Source organism: Temnothorax americanus, unplaced genomic scaffold (assembly GCF_048541705.1).
Source record: "Temnothorax americanus isolate GAGA-0224 unplaced genomic scaffold, ASM4854170v1 Scaffold28, whole genome shotgun sequence".
Classification (NCBI taxonomy): domain Eukaryota; kingdom Metazoa; phylum Arthropoda; class Insecta; order Hymenoptera; family Formicidae; genus Temnothorax; species Temnothorax americanus.
The window spans coordinates 1,839,947-1,860,072 of NW_027509421.1; the positions used below are offsets into that span (position 1 = coordinate 1,839,947).

Consider the following 20,126-nt stretch of genomic DNA (forward strand, 5'->3'; position numbering starts at 1 on the left):
AGATTTTTTAAAATATAATAACGGATAATATATAATTGTATCAGACATTTTATTTTGTGCTTGATTTGCTATTATTTACGACTTGGTTATTGTATAAATCTGCTACTTTGGAAATTGATTAGAAGATAAAAATAAAATTATTATTTCGGGGTCTAATGCTTTCTATATCGCGTAAATATTAATAAATGAATTTATTATTTTCTGCAAATAAAGATAATTTTCATATGCATGAATCTCTAAACCTTACATGGAATCTGTTTATGCCTTGTATAATATCAATCTTTTTATTAGCGTCACACCGAGGATGTTGTTGGGATGGATATCGCGTGCACCGGGAAGTACATCATCACGTGCAGCAAAGCGAACGATCTTATTATATGGGACTTGAAAGGACAGACGCTGGCGACGGTGGAGATGTATCTGGGATCTACTTATCGCGCACGCATATCACCTTGCGGCCGATTCGTTGCCGCCTCGGGTAAGGAGACGTTTTGCTGTTAAACAGAATTTCGCCAGTGATAAAAGTATACGGAGGCTTTGATAAGATTATCCACTCGCAAGGCTTTACACCGGACGTGAACGTGTGGGAGGTAGTCTTCAGCAAATCCGGGGAGTTCAAGACGGTGGCCAAGGCGTTTGACCTCGCCGGGCACACATCCGGGGTTCAGGATTTCGGTTTTAGCGCCGACACCAGCCACATGGCTACCGTGTCCAAGGACGGGACGTATCGTTTCTACAATACAAAAAGTAGTGTAACAATATCACCGGCAAAACGTAGGATCCCAGCAAACGCCCAATTCTAACAGTGACATTACGTTCAATATTATAATTTCGACAATACACTCAATACAAGTGTAATATAACACATGTTGCACATAACAGTTACATCGTTGAGTAGGAAATTATAATGTTAGTTAGTGTTTACTGGGATCTGAGCGTACGAAACTCTCGCGCAACGCATTTGTCTTTTTCCAGTCGAGTTCGAAAAGGGGGAAGATCCGCACGTTTTGATGACCGGCACCTGGAACAGCACGACAGTCTCTGAGATGCCAGCAAGCCTCGCTTTATCTCCGAACGCGGAGGTCCTCGTGATCGCCCATGGATCATCTTTATCTTTCTACTCCACTATTACCGGTGCTCTGGATACTACCACAGAGGACATCTTCCTCGGTAAAATTACACGCACAATTCGCATATTGATTTTCGCGGTTTAGAGAACTTGGAACTCTTCAATATTTTTTTTTGCAGGGCCCATAACATGTCTGGCATTCGACGCTATGGGAGAATATCTGTTGGCCGCGGGCGATAAGCATATCAAGATTCTCCGCAACGTCACCGGATACCGAACTGCGATAGAGTCCGCTAAACGCAAGCTGGAGCAGAGGCAGACGCAGGCAACGAAGGAACGTCTGGAAAAGATGATTCGCGATAACAAGGAATTGCTCGATAAGATGGGAGAGAAATGTCCAGAATGACATTAATTCGCTATCCCACCTATCGTCTTATCGACGACATTGATTAAAGACAAAAATAAAATTATTATCTCGGGGGGTCTAATGCTTTCTATATCATATAAAATATTAATACATGAATTTACCTATTTTCTGCAAATAAAAATAATTTTCGTATGCATGAATTTCTAAAACGTTTGATTCTTAATGTCATCTACAGTGATATTTATACGTACCTAAACTTGAGTAAATTTCAGAGATCTGTGTAGGCGACATTGGGAATAAATTGTTCTTTTAATTTTATCCTACTTTTACTTTATTTTCTTAGTTCATTATGTGTTTCTGAAAAATTGTTTGAAAATTCGTGTTCCATATAGTATTACAATAAAACAGAGTAAATACAATAATAGACTATAATTTCCAAAATTTTTTTTATAGATAGACTGTAATATATTTTCTCATGCATTGTGAATAAAATAGGACGAATTATAGAAAACTCTTTCAGTATTCTATATTTATCTCGAATTCTTCGACGATGTTAAATTCGATTAAAAATTAATAAATATTCAAGCTTAAGTACGCAACTGTATTAAATTTCAAGAACAATCCGAATAAGTAAAAAAAGAAATTATAGTTTGTATTAAAAAACGAATCGGCATGCATCATAAATTGTCACGCACACACACGTCACTGTTTGAATAATTTTTATTGTTACCGTTGTATTCTTGACTACCATGTGCCCAAGGATATAATTACAATTTTTTTTTATAAGATTTGTATAACGTTGACATTCACAGATTCGAAACTGTTCGCGCATTTTATGATCTTATTTTTATACTTTCGCATGATGCTACTTTTGTCCCTTTTTTTTTACAAGAATGTGGCCTTCTATTAACAAACTACAAAAAATTTCTATATAATAGATAAACTATGTACAAAATAGTATCCTTGGCATCGTGAGTTGCAAACTGCAAGTCTGGGAGTTGAAACGCGAGATCACGCATGATCGCTCACGTTCGAGAACACGTTTTTGTGAAGTATAATTTTTGGGCAAATGTGTCTGACATTTTCGGTGGACGTTACAATGCGTAACTTAAAGGATATTATGCATCTGTCATATTTATACTAGCTTAGGCTATGAAAAGAAACGCTCTCATTTTGAATTGCTCTGAATTCTGAAACTGTATACATTTTCTCATCTAAAATATAGGAAAAAAAATTATTTTTATATTGCGGAACAGTAACACACGATTCATTACTCTCGAAATTATCGAAAAGTTTTGGTGCTATTGGACAATTCTGATATAAACTTTTTTTCGAAAAAAATAATTTTTAAATACTTCGTGCTGCACCGATATCATAAAATCAATCAGCAGCAACATAAGAAAGAATTCCGCAAAGTTTAATAAAAACATAATAATACAGATGTGCCTGAAACCAAATATTGATGTAAGTTCATCATTGGTATTACATTTATTGCATTAGATGTTTATTGCGTGAAATCATGTATTATATGTTAGATAAATTAAAATAATCAATTTTCATTAATAAACACATTGTTTAAAAAAAGTGATGAATGATTCGATAACAAAAATGTAATTTAATATTATAATATAATTAATATTATATTAATTATAACTTAAATTTAAAATACACAAAATAGCTCCAAACATGTTCTTACAGCTGTAAGTTTCATTTTAGAAATTATTTTATGTTCGCGTAACATATAAGCGATGGAACAACGATGGAAACGCATACATTTCGCGTGTATGCGTTATTATTATTACTTCCAGTACAAACCTTTATGCACTTTTTTTCTGAGTCAAGTAACCGTGGTGTTAACATGGTTTTGAACTTATAATAATGATAAATATCGGTGTATCAATATCTAGCACTTAACGGCAGATCAATGGGTACATCAAAAGCCCTTTTTTTTAATTTATTGACTTATTCTGAATGATCTCTGGAAAATTGCAACGTAAAATATTTGCCTATCTATAAACTGTTATGCATGGTTAAGTGCTTGTTTTTTAATTATTATTTGAAGATGCCACCACATATCACTCGAGTGAAAAAGATTACAAAATCGAGTCCCGATCACGTAATTTGGTATCGGATGAACTTCTTGCTAGTTGCATCTGCTTTTTCTTTTTTTTTGTGTCACTAACAGCACACGTGCATGCACACGTGCGTGTGAAATAAGTAATTAAACTTTTATTTGTGTCGGTGCAGACGTATACTATAATAGATAATGTGATTTATTTCTTCTCCTTGTCCGCTTCGGTGATTTCTCTCTTGACAGAAGTTTTATTGTCAGATTTCTTATCCTTGTCTACATCGGGTTCCTTTTTTACTTGGACTTTGTTATCTCCCCACCTGGTGTCAGTTTTAAATTTGCTCTCCATCTCGGAGCCATTTATCTCTCCGCTAACCTTTTCATCTTGAATTTCTACTATCTCTACTTTCCTCGTATCACTCTGCATCATTTTGGCCGCTATGTGATACATATTTTTTACCGCAGTCAGGTAAGTATGGCAATCCACCTGTAAAAAATTAAATTAAATGTAAGGCGATAAAATTCCATACTTTTTATGAATCAAATATGTGTAACAGAAAAACGAGTATACTCACAGAGACTTTCTTAAGCTTTTCGTCTGAGCTTCGTAATTTATCTTTGTATATTTTCAAGTCTTCTGAAAGACCCTTAATACTATTAGTTTGTTTGATAGATTTCTCATTGACTACAGTTAGCTCGTGCTGCAATTCCATCATGCGGTCTTCGGTATCTAAACGCGCTTTCTCAGATCTTTTCAACTGACTGACAAGTTTTTCTACATCTAGTAAAGAGCCTTTGTACATAACGATACCTTCCGGAATCGTTTCTTCGTCAGCTTTATCTAAAATACAATCCTCTCTTCGCGCTCTTTTCGAGGGCGGTCCACCACCCACAAATACAGGTAACAATTTCTTATTTCCTGTAAACGTAAATGTATAGTAATAATTAAATTTAGTCGCATATTGTACGATGTTTTATGTTAAGAAAATGTGTTTCATATTGAGAAAAGATGCATTACCAAGGGCAAGCGAACGCAATATATCCTCCTCGTTCTCCGCTTTAGAATCACCTTTGTCACCTTCCTTGTCGTCTTTCTTTTCGTCTTTCAAGTCGTCCTCCTTCGATTTGTCTGTTAATTTGCGATAATGCAGAGAATCTCTTGTAACAACTTTTTGTACTAGTTTTCGTACTTGAGCTCTTGACAAATTCAATCCCAGGGTATAAATAAGTTCTTCGATATCCTTATCAAATATATATCCACAATGCGTCTGATCGAAATACACAAAAGAGAGTAAAAGGTAAGGATCATGTGTGTATAATTTCGTTTTCCTTTTCTTTCCATCTTTATCTCTGTCTCTTCTACCGTCTTTCACGGAATCATCATCCTGTATAAATAATAACAATGTTTATATTATAAAATACAATGCATTTATCTATTATATTATACGTTACGTATAAAATATTGCGTATTTTTCGCCAGTTAAAGAAAATGTTTTTATATAAAACATGGAAGGTGTAAAATGTAAAAAATAAATTCTCTTTCTCTTACATCTGATTCATCATCTTCATCTTCTTCTTCATCATCATTTTTCTCCTTTTCTCGGTCTTTGTCATCCACCTTACATTTTGCATCTTTATCATCCTTTTTATCCTTAACATCTTCTTTCTTCTTATCGTCTCGTTTTTCATCCTTCTTACTGGATTTCTTCTCATCTTCCTTCCTCTTATCGTCTTTCTTGTCATCTCTTTTATCATCTTTCTTATCTTTTTTCTTATCTTCGTCCTTCTCCTTAGTTTTTTCAGGAAGGCTGGATAACGAACGATAAATACGGAAACCGAAATCCCGCATCAACATTTCGTTGAATAGTTCCGCAAAAAGAGATACTTCAAAAGAATGTTCCTACATATTCAAAAAATTTTTGTATAAAGTATCTTTCTTGGAATAGGTGATAATTTCTAAAATAATTTCTAAAGTATAAAATACCTTGGTATCTTCTGGTCTGTAGTCTAATAATACGCTCAAAGACATAACTGTACAGTCAAATTTCCCACTTTTAGCCATTCTAGATGGATGAACAATAATATGCGATGAATCAGGCAGGGTATATCTCTTTTCGAGTACAGTACGTTCGCGTTCATAAAGTTTTCTCTTGTCTTCATCATGCTGTAAACAATGTGAATGAATAGATATTAAAGATTTGAAATATTCTCAAGAAATAATTTGATACTCAATATCTACATGTCCAATAAAACTACTTGCACTAAGTGCATATGTTACATATATGTACTGCTTACATCTTTATTATCTCTGAATTTTTTATCGTCCTCTTCCTTTGACGGTGGCGAGACATCCTCTTCGTTTTCATCCGCCTCGTCTTGCCGACCTTCCTCTTTGGCTTGCTCGGACTTTACGGCCTTCAAAAGTCTAGCTAACAATTGTGACTTCAACCCTTTTGAGCTTAAATTACGAGCTGCCAGCTCTTGACGTAATTCGTTCACCTATATTGATTAAGACATATTAGATTTGAATTAGAAAGCACCAGAACAGAAATAGGAAAAATTTTGTTTTCACATTTAAACACTAACATTCATCGACTTTGGATCTAGCTCGGAATAGTGCGTAGGATCCTTTTTCTCGGGCATCGATTCGTCCTGAAAAAAGAAAGTGCGCGTTAGTGAAAGAGAAGTAAAAAGCCCAGAGAGAAAACTACAAAACAGAAGCAGCCCCTATAACGAAACGAAACCACTCCCTCTTCATTCTTTCATCACTCTCTACTTTTTTCAACACTCTCACATTGTAACGATATACACATATCTTCATTCACGATGACCGTCAAGTATGACTCAAGTAACTGCTAGAATCTCATAGTGTCCTGGCTCTGGTGTCTGTGTGATCGGTAGGTTATGGATAATATCAATAATGTTGTAATATAAAAACGATAATCAAATGAAAACTTTTGAATAATTTCTCAATGTTGGTGAAGGTTTCAGGAAAGGGAATGGCTCAGCTGCGCTCTTCTCCGAGCTAGGCTTGCTTGCTTCTCTTGTTAATGCAATGTGACTGCCATTGGCTAAGGGAGCGATACATTACCCGTCGATCCTCGTTTGCGACATTTAAAAGCGTTTGCGTTAAGAGTCCTTGTTAATTTACAACAATAAAACAGTAATCTTAATATAATTATATATATACAAACTTTGTCTTATTAAAAGTTGTGCATATGTATATAATGCTTTAATTTTGCGATATTGTCAAACTTGACTTGTCCCATAAAATAAGACAGCTTATCTTACGGAAGAAGTCAAATTCATAGACATATATTTCATTGAAAGAGATCCGAGTTTAACCATCTATCAATGGTACAAGTAAAGTTGTAATTTTACTGTCGTCTATCGAAACATACCCCAATACGTTAACTCAAACACACCTAAATTATGATTTTTTTAATCGACAAGTGTGATTTGCATGAAAAAGAAACGAAGGCAAGATACAGTATCCGAGATAGATTAAACTTACTGATAGGATCGATGGACAAGTATAGCCTATTGAAAATCCAGTTTAGTAGTGGGGAGAAACGGTGACACGAAAAAATATATATAAATATATAATAAGTAATAAAAAGGTAATATAAAGTAATATGGGATGATGTTGGCAGTGCCTTTTGATCAGCGGCGGCAGCCTCATCGGTCTCATTGGCAGCGTCCAAATCGTCGGGATTAGAGGCGGCACGCAGCAACTTTCGCTCCAGTTGTTTCTTATAGTTGAGTTGCAGCCCGTCCCATTCCAATCTGGTAGGTACACAGCTCCAAACATCTGGGAGAAATAGTATGACGGTTTCAACGCGAGAGGGTACCACTCGCCCGGACTTGTGGGTCGTTTCTGCGCGTCTGTAGTAGAGTTCCAGGAAGCGGTACCTGTGCCGCAAGGAAAAACAATACGCAAACGTCAACTCAGATTAATGCCGCTTAGTGTTGCCTTATATGCTAAGTGTTCGCTCGCTTGTTCGTAAAGCCCACGCACTGCATACAAAGCCACGTACAGCGCACAACGTAGAGACCATTTGAGAGAGAAAGCACAACTCAGTGGGTCACAATCATATAATAATAGAACAATAGTGATGATTTGTCTGCCGCGACACTGCTCGTGTATCGTCGTCGACGGGGGGAGGGTGTGCTCGAAACCGGGATCCAGTGCAGCAATCTCCATCGGTCGCTCGTGTTTAGAATAAATACATACCTCCACTGCAGAGAGATCGAGCTACAATCTTAGTTTATCAAGTCAGAGAACTGATGTTAGAAGTTACTCTCTGTCGAGATCGTGGATAGTACACCTATCAGATATATATATCTTGACTTTTTTTTTCGAATAATTCGTTTTTACGTCGTAGGAGATAGCTCTAGAAACGTAGCCCTAGACAATTAAGAAAAAAAAAAAGGATGGAATTTTTAAGAGATGAAGAGTTCCGCAATTGTGACCTTCGGTTTGTAAAGTAGTAACGACGGAAATACAGAATGTGCAATATTAACGGGCAGAAGAAATCAGTGATATCACATTGCTCTTTGTAACGAATCGGGGCTTTAAAAAAAAGCTGTCTATGAAAGTGCTCCAGAGATGTACATTCAACGAAAAGTGTATATTTATATTTGGAAAAACGTACCACTGAGTGCAACTGGACAAATCTATGCCGGTAAGCGCTTTACAGGTCCTCACGGCCGTTCTAATTAACACAGACGGATCTTTTTCAGGATTAGGACCGTCTAACGAGGGACTCCATGGTCCACCTATAGCCATTGTCTCGTTTTTGCCCCGTAAGCCTACCAAGAAATTTATAAGGCGTGTAGGGTGAACGTAATCGCGATCGGGATCCCTGTCTTCGGAAACGCCACAACACCTTTTGTATATCTCTTCCATGGCGGGCATGGATATGAGCATGACCTAAAAATAATTAAAAGACATTCAATACGTGAAATCATCTCGATATGCATATGTGTGCATATCCCGATTTCTATCGCGCTACAAATGTCGGCGCGCTTGTACAAAATCTCAAATTGCTCGTATCTTGTCATTTTATGACGACCGTGACACAACTTCTTGACAGACCTTCGCAGAGAATAGATAATCGGCATCCGATGGTTCTAGTACCGCTGTATTTTCACTACACGGATCGACATCTTTATGCATAACATGGAAGGAGCACGGTTTATTAAGAGTAAATGGCATATGCGGTGGGAAGGCATCGACCCATCTGAAGTTAGTGGAAAAGAAGTCGCTAGGAATGTACATATTTTGATAGCGTCTTCTTATTTCAAGAACATCTGCTTCAGGCCTGTAATAATAAGTAGCAATAAAACTCTGCCAGTGGTGCACGTTCGTAAGACGGATATAAATGGCACTTACAGGTCAAGCGCTATTTTCGGTATTTGCACCATGTAACGCGGTACGACACGCGTACGCCGGCGAGGTCTCGGCGATTTGCTCCTCCTGGTCCTCGACGGGCTTCGGTCCTCCTTCTTCTCGCGCTCTCTTATTCTCTCTTCGCGGCGTCTCTTTCTTTCTATTTCCTCGTCGTCATTTCTCCGTTCACGAGGAGATCTCTCTCTTACTCTACTGACTTTGTTACGGTTGCTGGTTGTGTTGGAATTTGTCGTACTTGTTGTGAACCTACTACAATATGTAGAATTCCATCGATAAGATATCGCTTCTCTGTAATATTCATTGAAACTTGTACTTGATTTCGAAATCTAGATTTAAATATTTGGATTCAAATTTCTGATTACTTAAATCTTGTTCTTAATGACTGTCTCCAAAAATTAATAAACACTTATTAAATAAATATTTGATGAATTTGAATTATTTGGTGATTGTACGAGAGGATTCGAATACTCAATATTTGGTGTCCAAATTTAAATAGAATTATTTTATGTCGCAGAAATGTAGATATAGGTCACATAATATAGTGATTTAACAATTATTATTATTGCCCTCACCTGTTATTAGAATTTTCCGTGGGAGGAGGTACAGCATTGTAGGTGCCGGATGTCCTATTTGGCTGTTGCTGTTGCTGCTGCTGCTGACGGTTCGGCTGGTTGGTTTGCTGAGTGTTTGCACTGTTGCTATTATTACCCCCCATAGGCAGAACTTGTATTCTAGTGGCATTCCATTTAAACGGCATCGAAGGGTTGTACGACGCCTCTACGAGCACACGATCTCCTACTACGGGATTAGATCCCTTCACGCATGCACTAAAACAAAGAGGGAAAAAGATATCGTTAAAAGATATGCAAAAGTGAAAGAAAAAGAAAAAAAGTATCTTCCTTTGCTCATTGTCAGTTTTTACTTACCTGGTTTGAAAAAATACATCCTCATCTACAAAGCCGAAGTTATCGTGTACTTTGGTAACAGTACCCGTGAACACTCTCTGCTTCGTCGACGACGAAGGGACGTTTTGTTGAACCTGTTGCGGAACACCGGCTACCGAGGGTTGGAAAGCGTTTGTGTTCAGCGCACGCGGCGTCGGATAAGAGACCGTGGCGACTTGCGGATACAGCTGTCCTGCTATACCCGACGGTAAATTCGAGCCAAGGGTTGCCATGGATGCCATGGTGATGTTGGGCTACGCAGAATCATTTATATTAACCTCGTTACAATTAATCCGACACTGGATGTTCGCAAACCACTAAGTCACGAATATCCTACCTGCTGCAATCCCAGACTCTGTTGGTAAACTTGTTGGGTCTGCTGCTGATATTGCACCATAGGCTGCCCTCCGATACTGCCCATGGCTTGTCCCAACATTTGCTGCTGGATATTTTGTATACCTTGTCCTTTCCCAAAGATATTATCAAAAATCATTATGCAGTCAGAAACTTTTATATCGCGATATTCTTTACGACACAATGAATATATATGCTAAAGAGAGAGAATCAAGTTCCGAGATATCACTTTATCTTGCGTTGCTCCGGAGCCGGAGATCAGAAACTGATTTTACTCGAGATAAAGTTTCACGAAACGCAATCAGCAACGCGGGGAAAGAATAACGGGGAACAAAGGAAACAACGTTGCTCCGGATCACGGTCTCACTGGCGACGGCCAGCTTGGAGGTCAATGGGCGACTCTCGGGTGCTCCGCGAAACGAAACGTCGCGCGGCGTCGGGCTTGCGTAACGGGCCGCGGCCTCGCGCGTTCGAGGGTGCGCACGTGGCAAAAAAAAATTTTGGCACAGCCATCCGTAACGTTGCGCACGGAACGACGACGAGGGTGATTGCACGGGATCATCGCTGGTCGGTAGGGAGAAAAAAAAAACACGCGTCGCACGCGCCAGCCTCTCTCTCACCTGCATTGCGGACCCACGGTGGGTTCTTGCCGCCGCCGAACGGCGACAGATTGCTCATTTTGCGAACGGGCGGGCCGACCTCGTGCGGGCCGACTCTGTGCGGATGCGTCTGTGTGCGAAACGCGACGGATCTGGCAGGCACTCGCGCTCAGCGTCCTTCATTCGGGCGCCATGTTTCCGGGACGTACTCGCACCACTAGCGCCGTAGCGCGGAGCTACGCGAGTCGTTGCGATGTCTCGTCTCTCGCTCGGAGCCGCCAGAGCGCGGAAGTTGCCTCCCGTTGTTTCCGGTCGCCGCTGTGCCTCTTCAAAAGTATTCCGCGACATTCCGCGTGCAAGATATGAGACAGCAACGAGGATCACCGGCTATTTGCCACTAAAAATTCGATTGCCACGTAAAAATAATATATATATATATATATATATATATATATAAACAGAACTTATTATTAAATATATAAATATATCTCGATATGTTAAATATTAAAAACATTATTTGTTTATCGAGATATTTGAAATTATCAATAATATAAGTAAAAATATATAATTAAGTGCCGCGTTTTATATCTCCACGCGAGTAGCATTGAATTTTGATTGCTGAACTGACTCGCGTCGTATCGAGGGTGAAGTTGCCGCCGTCCCTTACAAAGTTCACGTCGTTAATGATGAGTCTCGGGGACACGGAACAAAACGGTACGCACTCAGTTCCGGGCCGAATGGCGACTACCGACGTGACGCGTTTAATTAGTGAGTAATTAGTGTAACTAGCGTCTTATATCTCAATGTCCGATAATCGCGCGGTACAAATTCAACGTTTATTTGTCAGGGATCCGCTTTTACATCCGCGTTCCGCGAAATTGACTCGATCGAAGCCTGCGAGCGATCGAGAAATAAGCAACGGCCACGTCGCATATTCCATAGATATAAAGTTTGTACTTTTTATCTTGTACTTTTCTTCACGTTGCAACGTGAGATAAAGCATAGCAAAGATCGAGACAGCAGTGTAGAAGTTCATGTCATTATCTCGAAGAGTGATCGAGATCGATCGAAGAAAGTTGCAGAGTGCACAAGGTGTAGCATATAGTCGCCCGTGGCGCGCGAAGTTGGCGCGAGCTTTCGAACTTCCTCCGTTGTTGTTCGCGTCATTTATCGAACGAACGGATCGTATATAGCGCACCTCGGTCGACCGTAAACTTATAATCGCGTCGATCCCCCGTGTCGACGCGGCAAAGTGCGCGTCGCGCGCAATTAACGTCGGGAGTGCCGTGCAAAGTGTCGCGCGATCGTTGTATTTTCGCGATCAGCGCGCGCGTGATCGCAATCGACCGCGTTTTCGTGAATGTTGCGCGAGTGCCGCGGAGGAACAGCCATGTTGTCGACGGAGGGGGGAAAGGCCCGGGGAGACGTCGGGCGACGGCGAAGCGACTACAGGGGGTAAGTGATGTATCTATTTATTATATTTGTTACTTTATATAATTACTTTTTGCGATTACTCGTTTCTGCCCGTGATTGAATGAGTATAGCGAATCAAGGGAAATTGAAGATGAATTATGGTTATACACACATAGGAAGAAAATAAAAAATTATATATATATATATATATATATATATATATATATATATATATAGATGTTTCACGTAATTTTTTCACTCAATCGGAAAAATGGAATCAGTGTTTTGTAATTAGCTACATCGATTGCACTTTTTGTAATATTTAAATAATGTTGCAAATATCCAAAATAAGAGATGCCATTTTCTGCTATTGCAGCACTTTGCGCTACCAAAAATAATTATCTGCCTAAATTTAAAAATTATTTATATATATATATTTTGTTTTATGTATTAAATATATAAAATAATTTATTTTATATTTGCTATTCAAAATAGTCTCGGCTAATGAAAATTATTTAATAATAATTTTTTATGTATGGCGATAAATTTCAAGTATGCGAAGATTCTCGTTTACATGATTAATTAAACATTAATTAATTATAATATAAATTATACATGTCCTTTTTTAAAAAGAAATCGAAACTATATGGCAAATTTTTTTTTTAATTGTAGGTAAATTTTACATTGCATGCGTGTCATTAATTTCCTCGCAATATATTTAAGTACGCCAAGTTTCTTTCATTTCAATCATTTTATTATTCTCTCGTAATTTTCCCCAATTATGTACAAAAATATAATGAGAATCATTAAAGAGCTCGTAATGTTTAGGTACATGACGCGATACGCTCTCTCATTGTCGCAGTTTCTCGCACTTCTTCGTAGACCTTACTAAGTGCGCTTGAAAACATGAAATTGTGAAACGTGATAGCACACCATACGCGCACAGATCGCTCGTTATGTACATGTGAAAGTATCGCTTTATTCTTCAACCCTCAAATACTACGCGGATCTTTGCGTTTTATATGTAACTTACATATAACTTATCGATAATCAAACAATATAAACAATTGTTTTAGTAAAACATTCAAATATAAAGATTTTAACCTTAAGAATAAAATAAACAAGTAAAATACGGCGTATGTTCGGTTGTTTTATTTCATACAAACTTCCGGAATCGTTTCGTAAAACTGTTGTTGGAAATATAAGAAGAATGAGATATTATTAATATTAGTAATTACCCCGTCATAAATAATGATAGTCATTTCCTCGATAAATAACAAGATTTATGAAGGATACTGCGAAATCGCAGATAGCTGTTGCAGTCAATCTGGTTTCCCGTTAGAAAAATATTGTGCGGTCAATGCGGGAGAAAAAAAGCCCTCGCTGGCTTACTTATGTTAATAAAGTGCAAAATACAGAAGCAGTAATATTCTAGGAAAAGTATTGCGTTCGTCAATAAGGATAAAAAATCGGAAGATTTCCCTGATCTCTGCTAATAAAAGTTTCACAATCCGTTTATCGTGATCTACTATTCTCGCTAAAAACGGTTATTTGTGAAGATACTCATAAAAAAAAAGTTATGATACGCTGCATCGTTTATTTCGCCAAATTTCTTTTCTTCTTAAACATGTTAATTAGTATTGTTACACCGCAATATCACAACTTAAACAAGACTAAGGTAACGTAACACAATACGTCTAACTATCATCTAGACGTCTAACTAGTTAGGAAGTAACTTTACTTTTTTATCGCATTTTTTTTATTGTGCGTAAGATAAAAAAATTACGTAAAGCTCTATCTTCCAACGCTTTTGGAGAACTCGCTAAATATTTCTCTTAATTTAGGTTTCCGCTTTTTAATTCACACGCCTCTTACGAAATTTCGTGCACGCTCTTATTCAATTACGGCAGTTTTTCAGATTATGCGTATGCGTTGTCATTCGTATTTCGTTATAATGGAGACATGACAATTAAATGTCCACCATTACGCTTATACTGAAACCGGAGCGACAAAGCTAAGCCTCGATAAATGAATAAAAAAATTGACGATGCAAAATCGGCGACCGCAATGTCAATTTCGAAATGCATTGCAATAAACGGAAACATAGGAGACGCTTTTACGTACATAAATTAACTCTATGTGTAATAATCTATTAAATATACATAGTCCCATTGTTTAACATTTTTATAATTCCGGGGGCTTACGTAAGTTACATCACCCTATATGCGCTTCTGCGTTTTAATCGAAGAAGTCATCGCGTTTGGATAAAGCAGGATTTAAACGTTTTACAAATGCGAGACTCGTTGTATAAACGCATAAATAAAAAGAAATTCGCGAACGCTTTTCGATGACGGACACTCATTTCCATTTGTCTCGCAGACTAATCGTCATCCGATGTGTGTATACTTTCATGAGGAAGCTCATTATGACGAACACGATGTAAGACTATAACGTTTAAATGCTCTCACTCTCGTTCGCTAGGGCTATAGCTTATTCGCCTGTAAAAATAGCCGAAGTTGAATTTATTACAGTCGAGAGAAAAACGTTTTATCATCAGAGATTTTTATTTAAGTCTGGATCACCATAAATAATATATTCATAAAAATAGGAAGTGTGTACAAATATATTAATCTTGTAGTGCGACTATTACGATCTCTTAAACATTTGCCCTTCCCCTCGAATATAGTATTATCCGCGTGTATGTGTATACATAACTTCGAGGCACATTCGCACTCGTTCGGCTCCTCCGCGACCGCGTGATCAAAACTTATTACGGATTTGCGTGTAAGAGAGCACTCGCTTAGCACGGTGCGCGCTCCCTTTTTTGAAGCTTGATTCTACGACACTAGAGCTTCGTGATTCTCGCGACATGAGAGAGAGAGAGAGAGAGAGAGAGAGAGAGAGAGAGAGAGAGAGAGAGAGAGAGAGAGAGAGAGAGAGAGAGAGAGAGAGAATGCCGTGTACCTTTTCCGATCGATTAAAGCGCTCGTGTCGCGTCGTGCACGATAATAACAAGCCGCAGTGCGGCTTACATTTGTCATTCGTGTTTGAATACAAAGCGATCAAAGTAAATTCGTGCAAATTATTTTCGACAGCTTACTATAGACGTCACCGTACCGTCAGTAGTAGAATCAAGCCACGCAGTGAATTAAATATGTGGGAAATTATGTAGGTATAGCCGATGACGTTGATACATGCTGCTAATAATTCGTAAGGCTTCCGTGAAGTTATGGAACGACGAGCGATAAAAAACAGAAATTATCAATGTTAAATAAATTATTGCTATATTTTCGGACAAAATATTGGACAATATAAATAAAAATACATTTTATAAATAGGATACATATGGGGACCTAAAATAAAAAAAAATTTAGAACAAACACGGCAAATTTAAGATCATAATAATTTAATGTTGTCATGTTTGAAAAATTGATTAAATAATGGCAAGATATATAATTATCTTGAGTAAAACTCGACAGTTGTTGGGGAAAAAGAAACGAGGCAGTTTCCAATTACTTGTTGATCATTTTTACGAATCATTAGCTTATAATTACCAATAGGCAATATAATTTTAGCCAACTCTGTCGTACGATATTCGAATTCGTTTGCACGCTGATTATAATTTTTAAGAACACTAGAGTTCTGAACACAGTTGGAGCTAGAAAAAGAGACAGAGTTGGTAATGATAGTAAGAGGAGAGAAATGGTTCAGCAATGTGCCTCAATGGGAGATGCCATGAGAAATTACGTACGACTAAGAAACATCCACACTCGTATTCGATACATACGTAACCAGTACAAAAAAAATTGCACGCTCAGCGAACACGCCGCTCTTGCTTGTATAATTATCAACGACGAATGCTCTACATTCCTCGTCATGTACGTGTGCGCTTTAATTACCCAGCTTGTTCTCACATTCACGTCGAATGCGATCTCTCTCTAATTAGCACAAACTACTAGTCGCAATTTAAAGATTTTTATAAATCGCAGCGTAGTTTCTATAATGCCAAATATGAAAACCATAAAAGTAGTCTTCTCGTTTTTTTTGCGCTAATGTTCTTATCTGTACTATTAACAATTGCCGATAGTATTATCGATGTTCTATTTTCGTATGGCAGATCACAAATCACACTAATTCAACGACGCCAAATCTCACCAAAACTCAGAAATGAAGATTCCGCAATATTTTTTTTTCTAGCGATCAGTACCGCGTTTATTTTCTTTTCTCTTTTCCCTTCCTATATTATTTTTAACACGAACGTCGTAACAGCCCTGTCGTCGATGATACTATGTTAGTGAACACAACTACTGCTCTGCTAACAACGCAGAATATTTAACGAGACGTCTCGCTTTTTATGCATGCCATTCTTTCATCCGAGAATCTCGTCTCTTTGTCCTCTTTACACACGCGTGTAATTTAGCTTCGTGTTTCTCACGCCTAAGTTTATAGACATGTTGCGAGATGATTTTTCACGATAGACGAACGGTAATTGTAGGTACGACAAGACGAGCAGCTGACCGGCACACCGAAAAAAGTGTTCGAGTTTCCCACGTGTCCTAAGCGAGTTTTTTCTCCGTAATGTTATTGTTGGCGACGTAACCGTTGTTCGTGCCGTTGCTGTAACAGCTGTTGTACTCCTTGTTGTAGATCGTGGTGTACGAGGACACGCCGTTGTGCGTCGCACTGTCGTTATCATCCAAAACCGGCATGCAAGCTCCTCCACCGGATGTACCGTTTTGCATCTTCTTCCCAGAGTTTTTCCTCGTGCCGCCTGTGTACTTCATCTTGTAGAAATCCGAGAACAGCCCGAGGAACAGGACACCGTGCAAGCCGATCCAGATCATGAAACCGCGCGGATAGTTGCACTCGATGAAGAGCAATTGGAACTGATGGCTCATGATCATCACAAATTGTATCTGAAACCAGAAGAAGGATAAACTGCCAGGTAAGTAATAATGAAAGCGATGATAAAAACTAAACGCATACAAAATTTGTGCTGAATCGCCGTGGCCCGAAATATGTTGATGTATTTTAAAGGCTGGAGAAACTAAGTAGTAACACAGACAGATAAGTGGGATTACAGAGCGAATGGGATTTCAACAAATTGAGAACTCGGTCAACGGCTCATTTTAATCCGCTTTGTCAATTTTATTTATTTAACTAATTTTATTGGACATTGGTCATTTTTATGATTAAGAGTTACACATTTTCTGCGTGTAAATTTTTAACTGTATTCGAAATCGGCCCCTCAAATCCATTATTGTGTAAAAAAATATATTATCTTATATATATATATATATATATATATAAATGTAGAATATATTTTAAATATAAAATGCGCTCAATTGTCGACAAAATATCAAATAGAATGCTATTTACAAAAGATATAATAGCGCATGAAGTTCTGTAATAGCTGCAATTGTCACGTCTAAGTCCATAATAATACGAAGTAACACTGAACTTACCATTTGCATGGTAGTGAGATACTTCTTCCACCAGATATACTTCTGGAACTGTGGTCCCATCGCGGCTACCATGTAGTAGAAGTACATCACGATGTGTACGAAGGCGTTTAGGAGGGCAAAAAATGTGCTGTGGCCGCCCGGTGCAAATTTTACTCCCATCCACACGGAAAAAGGCATTACCCCATGATGAATTACGTGAAGCGTTGAGACGTGTTGGTTCTTTTTCCTCAGAATAAAGAACAGCTAAAAAATCATGCAAACTTTTCGATTACTCTCTTCATCTTTCTCGGTATTTTGATAATTTTGCTTAAAGTATTTTCCCAACGGATTATTTCGTTAATTCTCCAATGGTATAATAAATACCATTCCGATTAAAGTTCAAGAAGTTCTATGTATATTCCTTATATATATAATAATTATATAAATATATAAAACGCTTATAAATAACGAGATGATGGTTCTTCATATTAATAAGAATAATAAAAAGTAATAGAACGAACGGTGGAGTTGCAATATATCTACAAGCTGGGAAGTTTCAATATATCTTTAAAAACATAAACATTAAATAAAGCAATAGATATAGACGGAGCCAGCTATTTTTCTACAAATTATTGAAAGAATCTTCGACAAGTATTTCAGATGCTTGTTGAAATTTATTCCAAAGTTATAAATGAATTTATCGAGTGGAACTTATGTTTTTACATCTGTTCCTCGGTTTACCCGATATCGACAAGTCAAGAGAAAATCGATACTCACCGTATCGAAGAACTCGGTAAATTTGCTAAAGTAGTACCACCAGCAGGTTCTTGCCATTCTGAGGCCCATCGGGCTGGACGAATAATCCACCGGTTGGCATCGGAAGCTGTAACCTTTCGCCCAACCGCTCATAAGATACTGAAACAATGAATATTCGAACCATTTGATTACGCTGCTTGTAGCGACAATAAAATCTTTTATGTGTGAGTTCCCGACATAATCATTAGACACGTGTTATGAAACGCGAGAGAAGATTATCTTGGAAGATTATCAATTATAATTGCACCTAAAATCGGGATTAAAATCATATTTCACTTTGCTTGCAAATTATGCAACAAGGAAAATCAGTAAAAAGATACAAAAAATTTCAATTTTAACTGTTTAACTTTGACGTGATATAAAATAAAAGTTTGCTTTTTTTTTGAAATGGAACATATAATTTTTACATTTAACGCAAAAAATGTTCGTAATTCATAAATTTATGCACTATTAAAATTATAAAACTCTAATCAAGTTAGCTGATGGGTAAGGTTTTTTCGCGAAAATTTATTATTCAAATTATGCGCATGTTTCAATGTTTTTTGAAACGTGTTTAAAAACGTGTGAAAAAAATAGAAATGCAAGCAAGCGCATGCATACACGTCCGCCAGACGGACATATGTAATTTTTGAGTTAACGGTTTGTTTAAGGTAGGCGTCTCACTACGTGCTAGTCATGTGACTGTTTGTAGGATTTTACGTTCAGAAATATATTTCAGGCAATTTTTGCTAAGGGAAAAATAATTTTATGACGTATGGTGTAAAATTTCATACGTGACAAAGTATGTTACTTTTTCCAAATTATGTGATTTTTTTCATTTGACTCCGTTTTAATCGGCTGATCACGCGAGTCGTCGGGAAAGGTTACAAGTGAGAAAAATACTTTTCGATTGAATTTTGACAATTACTGAGAAAGGGTTTCAAAACGCATGACAGGGGTGTCAATCACTATCCACGTCGGCTAAGAAAGACGAGCCTCATAACCTGCAACTACAGTGATTAGCCAGCGGCGTTGCCAAGTCTTCCCAACTTCACCTCGACCAAAAAATGTCTGCTCGATTACCGCATTTTCACTAAAATAAACTAAAAAATTAGCAGCGAAATCTCCGGTAAACTATATATTTTATGGTTGCATCGGATTCTTCGAAATCTAATGTACAAAAACAATGTTTTTTCTCACTTCATCTAATCGAAAAATGCGAAAATATGTGATTGAAACCGTGATAGAGCCTTCTTTTTCGTGCCGTCTGTATGAAGTAATGCAAAATTTGTGATTTTCGAGATCGATTTTCTAGAGTAAATAGTCGGTAAGGAGCCACAGAAAAAATCGACTGCAAAGCTGATCATATAATTTGATATAAAATCCAAAATCGAAAACTTTATCTAATACATGCCCTGACGAGACGACTACCTTAACTGAATTTCCTTGAATTTAAGAATGGATTCGCGTGGTTGAAAGGCGTCAGACGTTCACGAGGTCATTGCGAGCGTGGAATTAATTCGCTAAATGGTTCCAATTGTACTCCGGAGTTATAATCTGTTGCGCGTCGAAAAGACGACCATTATGTTTGCGAAGTAAATTAATCTTCCACTCCCCACTCTCATTTATACCGATCCTTAATCGCATTCAATTACGT

The 20,126-nt window shown here is 37.7% G+C and overlaps 3 protein-coding genes across 6 annotated transcripts in view; 1 reads left to right on the top strand and 2 right to left on the bottom strand.

Moving 5' to 3' along the window:
• The window catches only part of LOC143899719 (transducin beta-like protein 2), a 54,070-nt gene extending 52,434 nt beyond the window's left edge, over positions 1 to 1,636 (top strand). Inside the window, exons 4-7 of the mRNA XM_077410242.1 lie at positions 292 to 478; positions 562 to 747; positions 976 to 1,170; positions 1,249 to 1,636. Of these exons, the coding sequence (XP_077266368.1) occupies positions 292 to 478; positions 562 to 747; positions 976 to 1,170; positions 1,249 to 1,475 (795 nt within the window). The 3' untranslated portion in view covers positions 1,476 to 1,636. The remainder of the gene's footprint in view (positions 1 to 291; positions 479 to 561; positions 748 to 975; positions 1,171 to 1,248) is intronic.
• Positions 1,637 to 2,138: 502 nt separating this feature from the next.
• LOC143899718 (cell division cycle and apoptosis regulator protein 1) lies at positions 2,139 to 11,043 on the bottom strand. Of its 3 annotated transcripts, none has more exons than XM_077410237.1 (15): positions 10,839 to 11,043; positions 10,202 to 10,329; positions 9,847 to 10,118; positions 9,493 to 9,747; positions 8,903 to 9,166; positions 8,606 to 8,831; positions 8,163 to 8,440; positions 7,164 to 7,419; positions 6,094 to 6,159; positions 5,803 to 6,006; positions 5,492 to 5,671; positions 5,057 to 5,407; positions 4,526 to 4,892; positions 4,083 to 4,426; positions 2,139 to 3,994 (listed from the first exon to the last, which is right to left on the bottom strand). In XM_077410237.1, the coding sequence occupies exons 1-15, from the start codon at positions 10,894 to 10,896 to the stop codon at positions 3,710 to 3,712; spliced, it is 3,534 nt and encodes a 1,177-aa protein (XP_077266363.1). In that variant the 5' UTR covers positions 10,897 to 11,043; the 3' UTR covers positions 2,139 to 3,709. The 3 variants fall into 3 exon arrangements, with proteins under 3 accessions (XP_077266363.1, XP_077266360.1, XP_077266361.1); XM_077410234.1 differs by having other exon boundaries at positions 8,903 to 9,208; XM_077410235.1 differs by having other exon boundaries at positions 8,903 to 9,169; positions 10,839 to 11,042.
• A 2,764-nt stretch (positions 11,044 to 13,807) lies between these two features.
• The window catches only part of LOC143899696 (very long chain fatty acid elongase AAEL008004), a 32,101-nt gene continuing 25,782 nt past the window's right edge, over positions 13,808 to 20,126 (bottom strand). For both annotated transcript variants that reach the window (XM_077410167.1, XM_077410166.1), the window contains exons 4-6: positions 18,452 to 18,589; positions 17,696 to 17,938; positions 13,808 to 17,146 (exon numbers count right to left, since the gene is read on the bottom strand). In XM_077410167.1, the coding sequence (XP_077266293.1) occupies positions 16,787 to 17,146; positions 17,696 to 17,938; positions 18,452 to 18,589 (741 nt within the window). In that variant the 3' untranslated portion in view covers positions 13,808 to 16,786. The remainder of the gene's footprint in view (positions 17,147 to 17,695; positions 17,939 to 18,451; positions 18,590 to 20,126) is intronic.

What these genes read in the sequence shown, in the direction of transcription:
- LOC143899718 (XM_077410234.1), bottom strand. Translation starts at nt 10,896, where the DNA reads ATGAGCAATCTGTCGCCGTTCGGCGGCGGCAAGAACCCACCGTGGGTC. An exon ending in ACGGAAAATTCTAATAACAG is followed by an intron (nt 9,209 to 9,492) that starts GTGAGGGCAATA and finishes TGAATATTACAG; the next exon opens with AGAAGCGATATCTTATCGAT. An exon ending in TTGTCCAGTTGCACTCAGTG is followed by an intron (nt 7,420 to 8,162) that starts GTACGTTTTTCC and finishes CTTGCGGCACAG; the next exon opens with GTACCGCTTCCTGGAACTCT.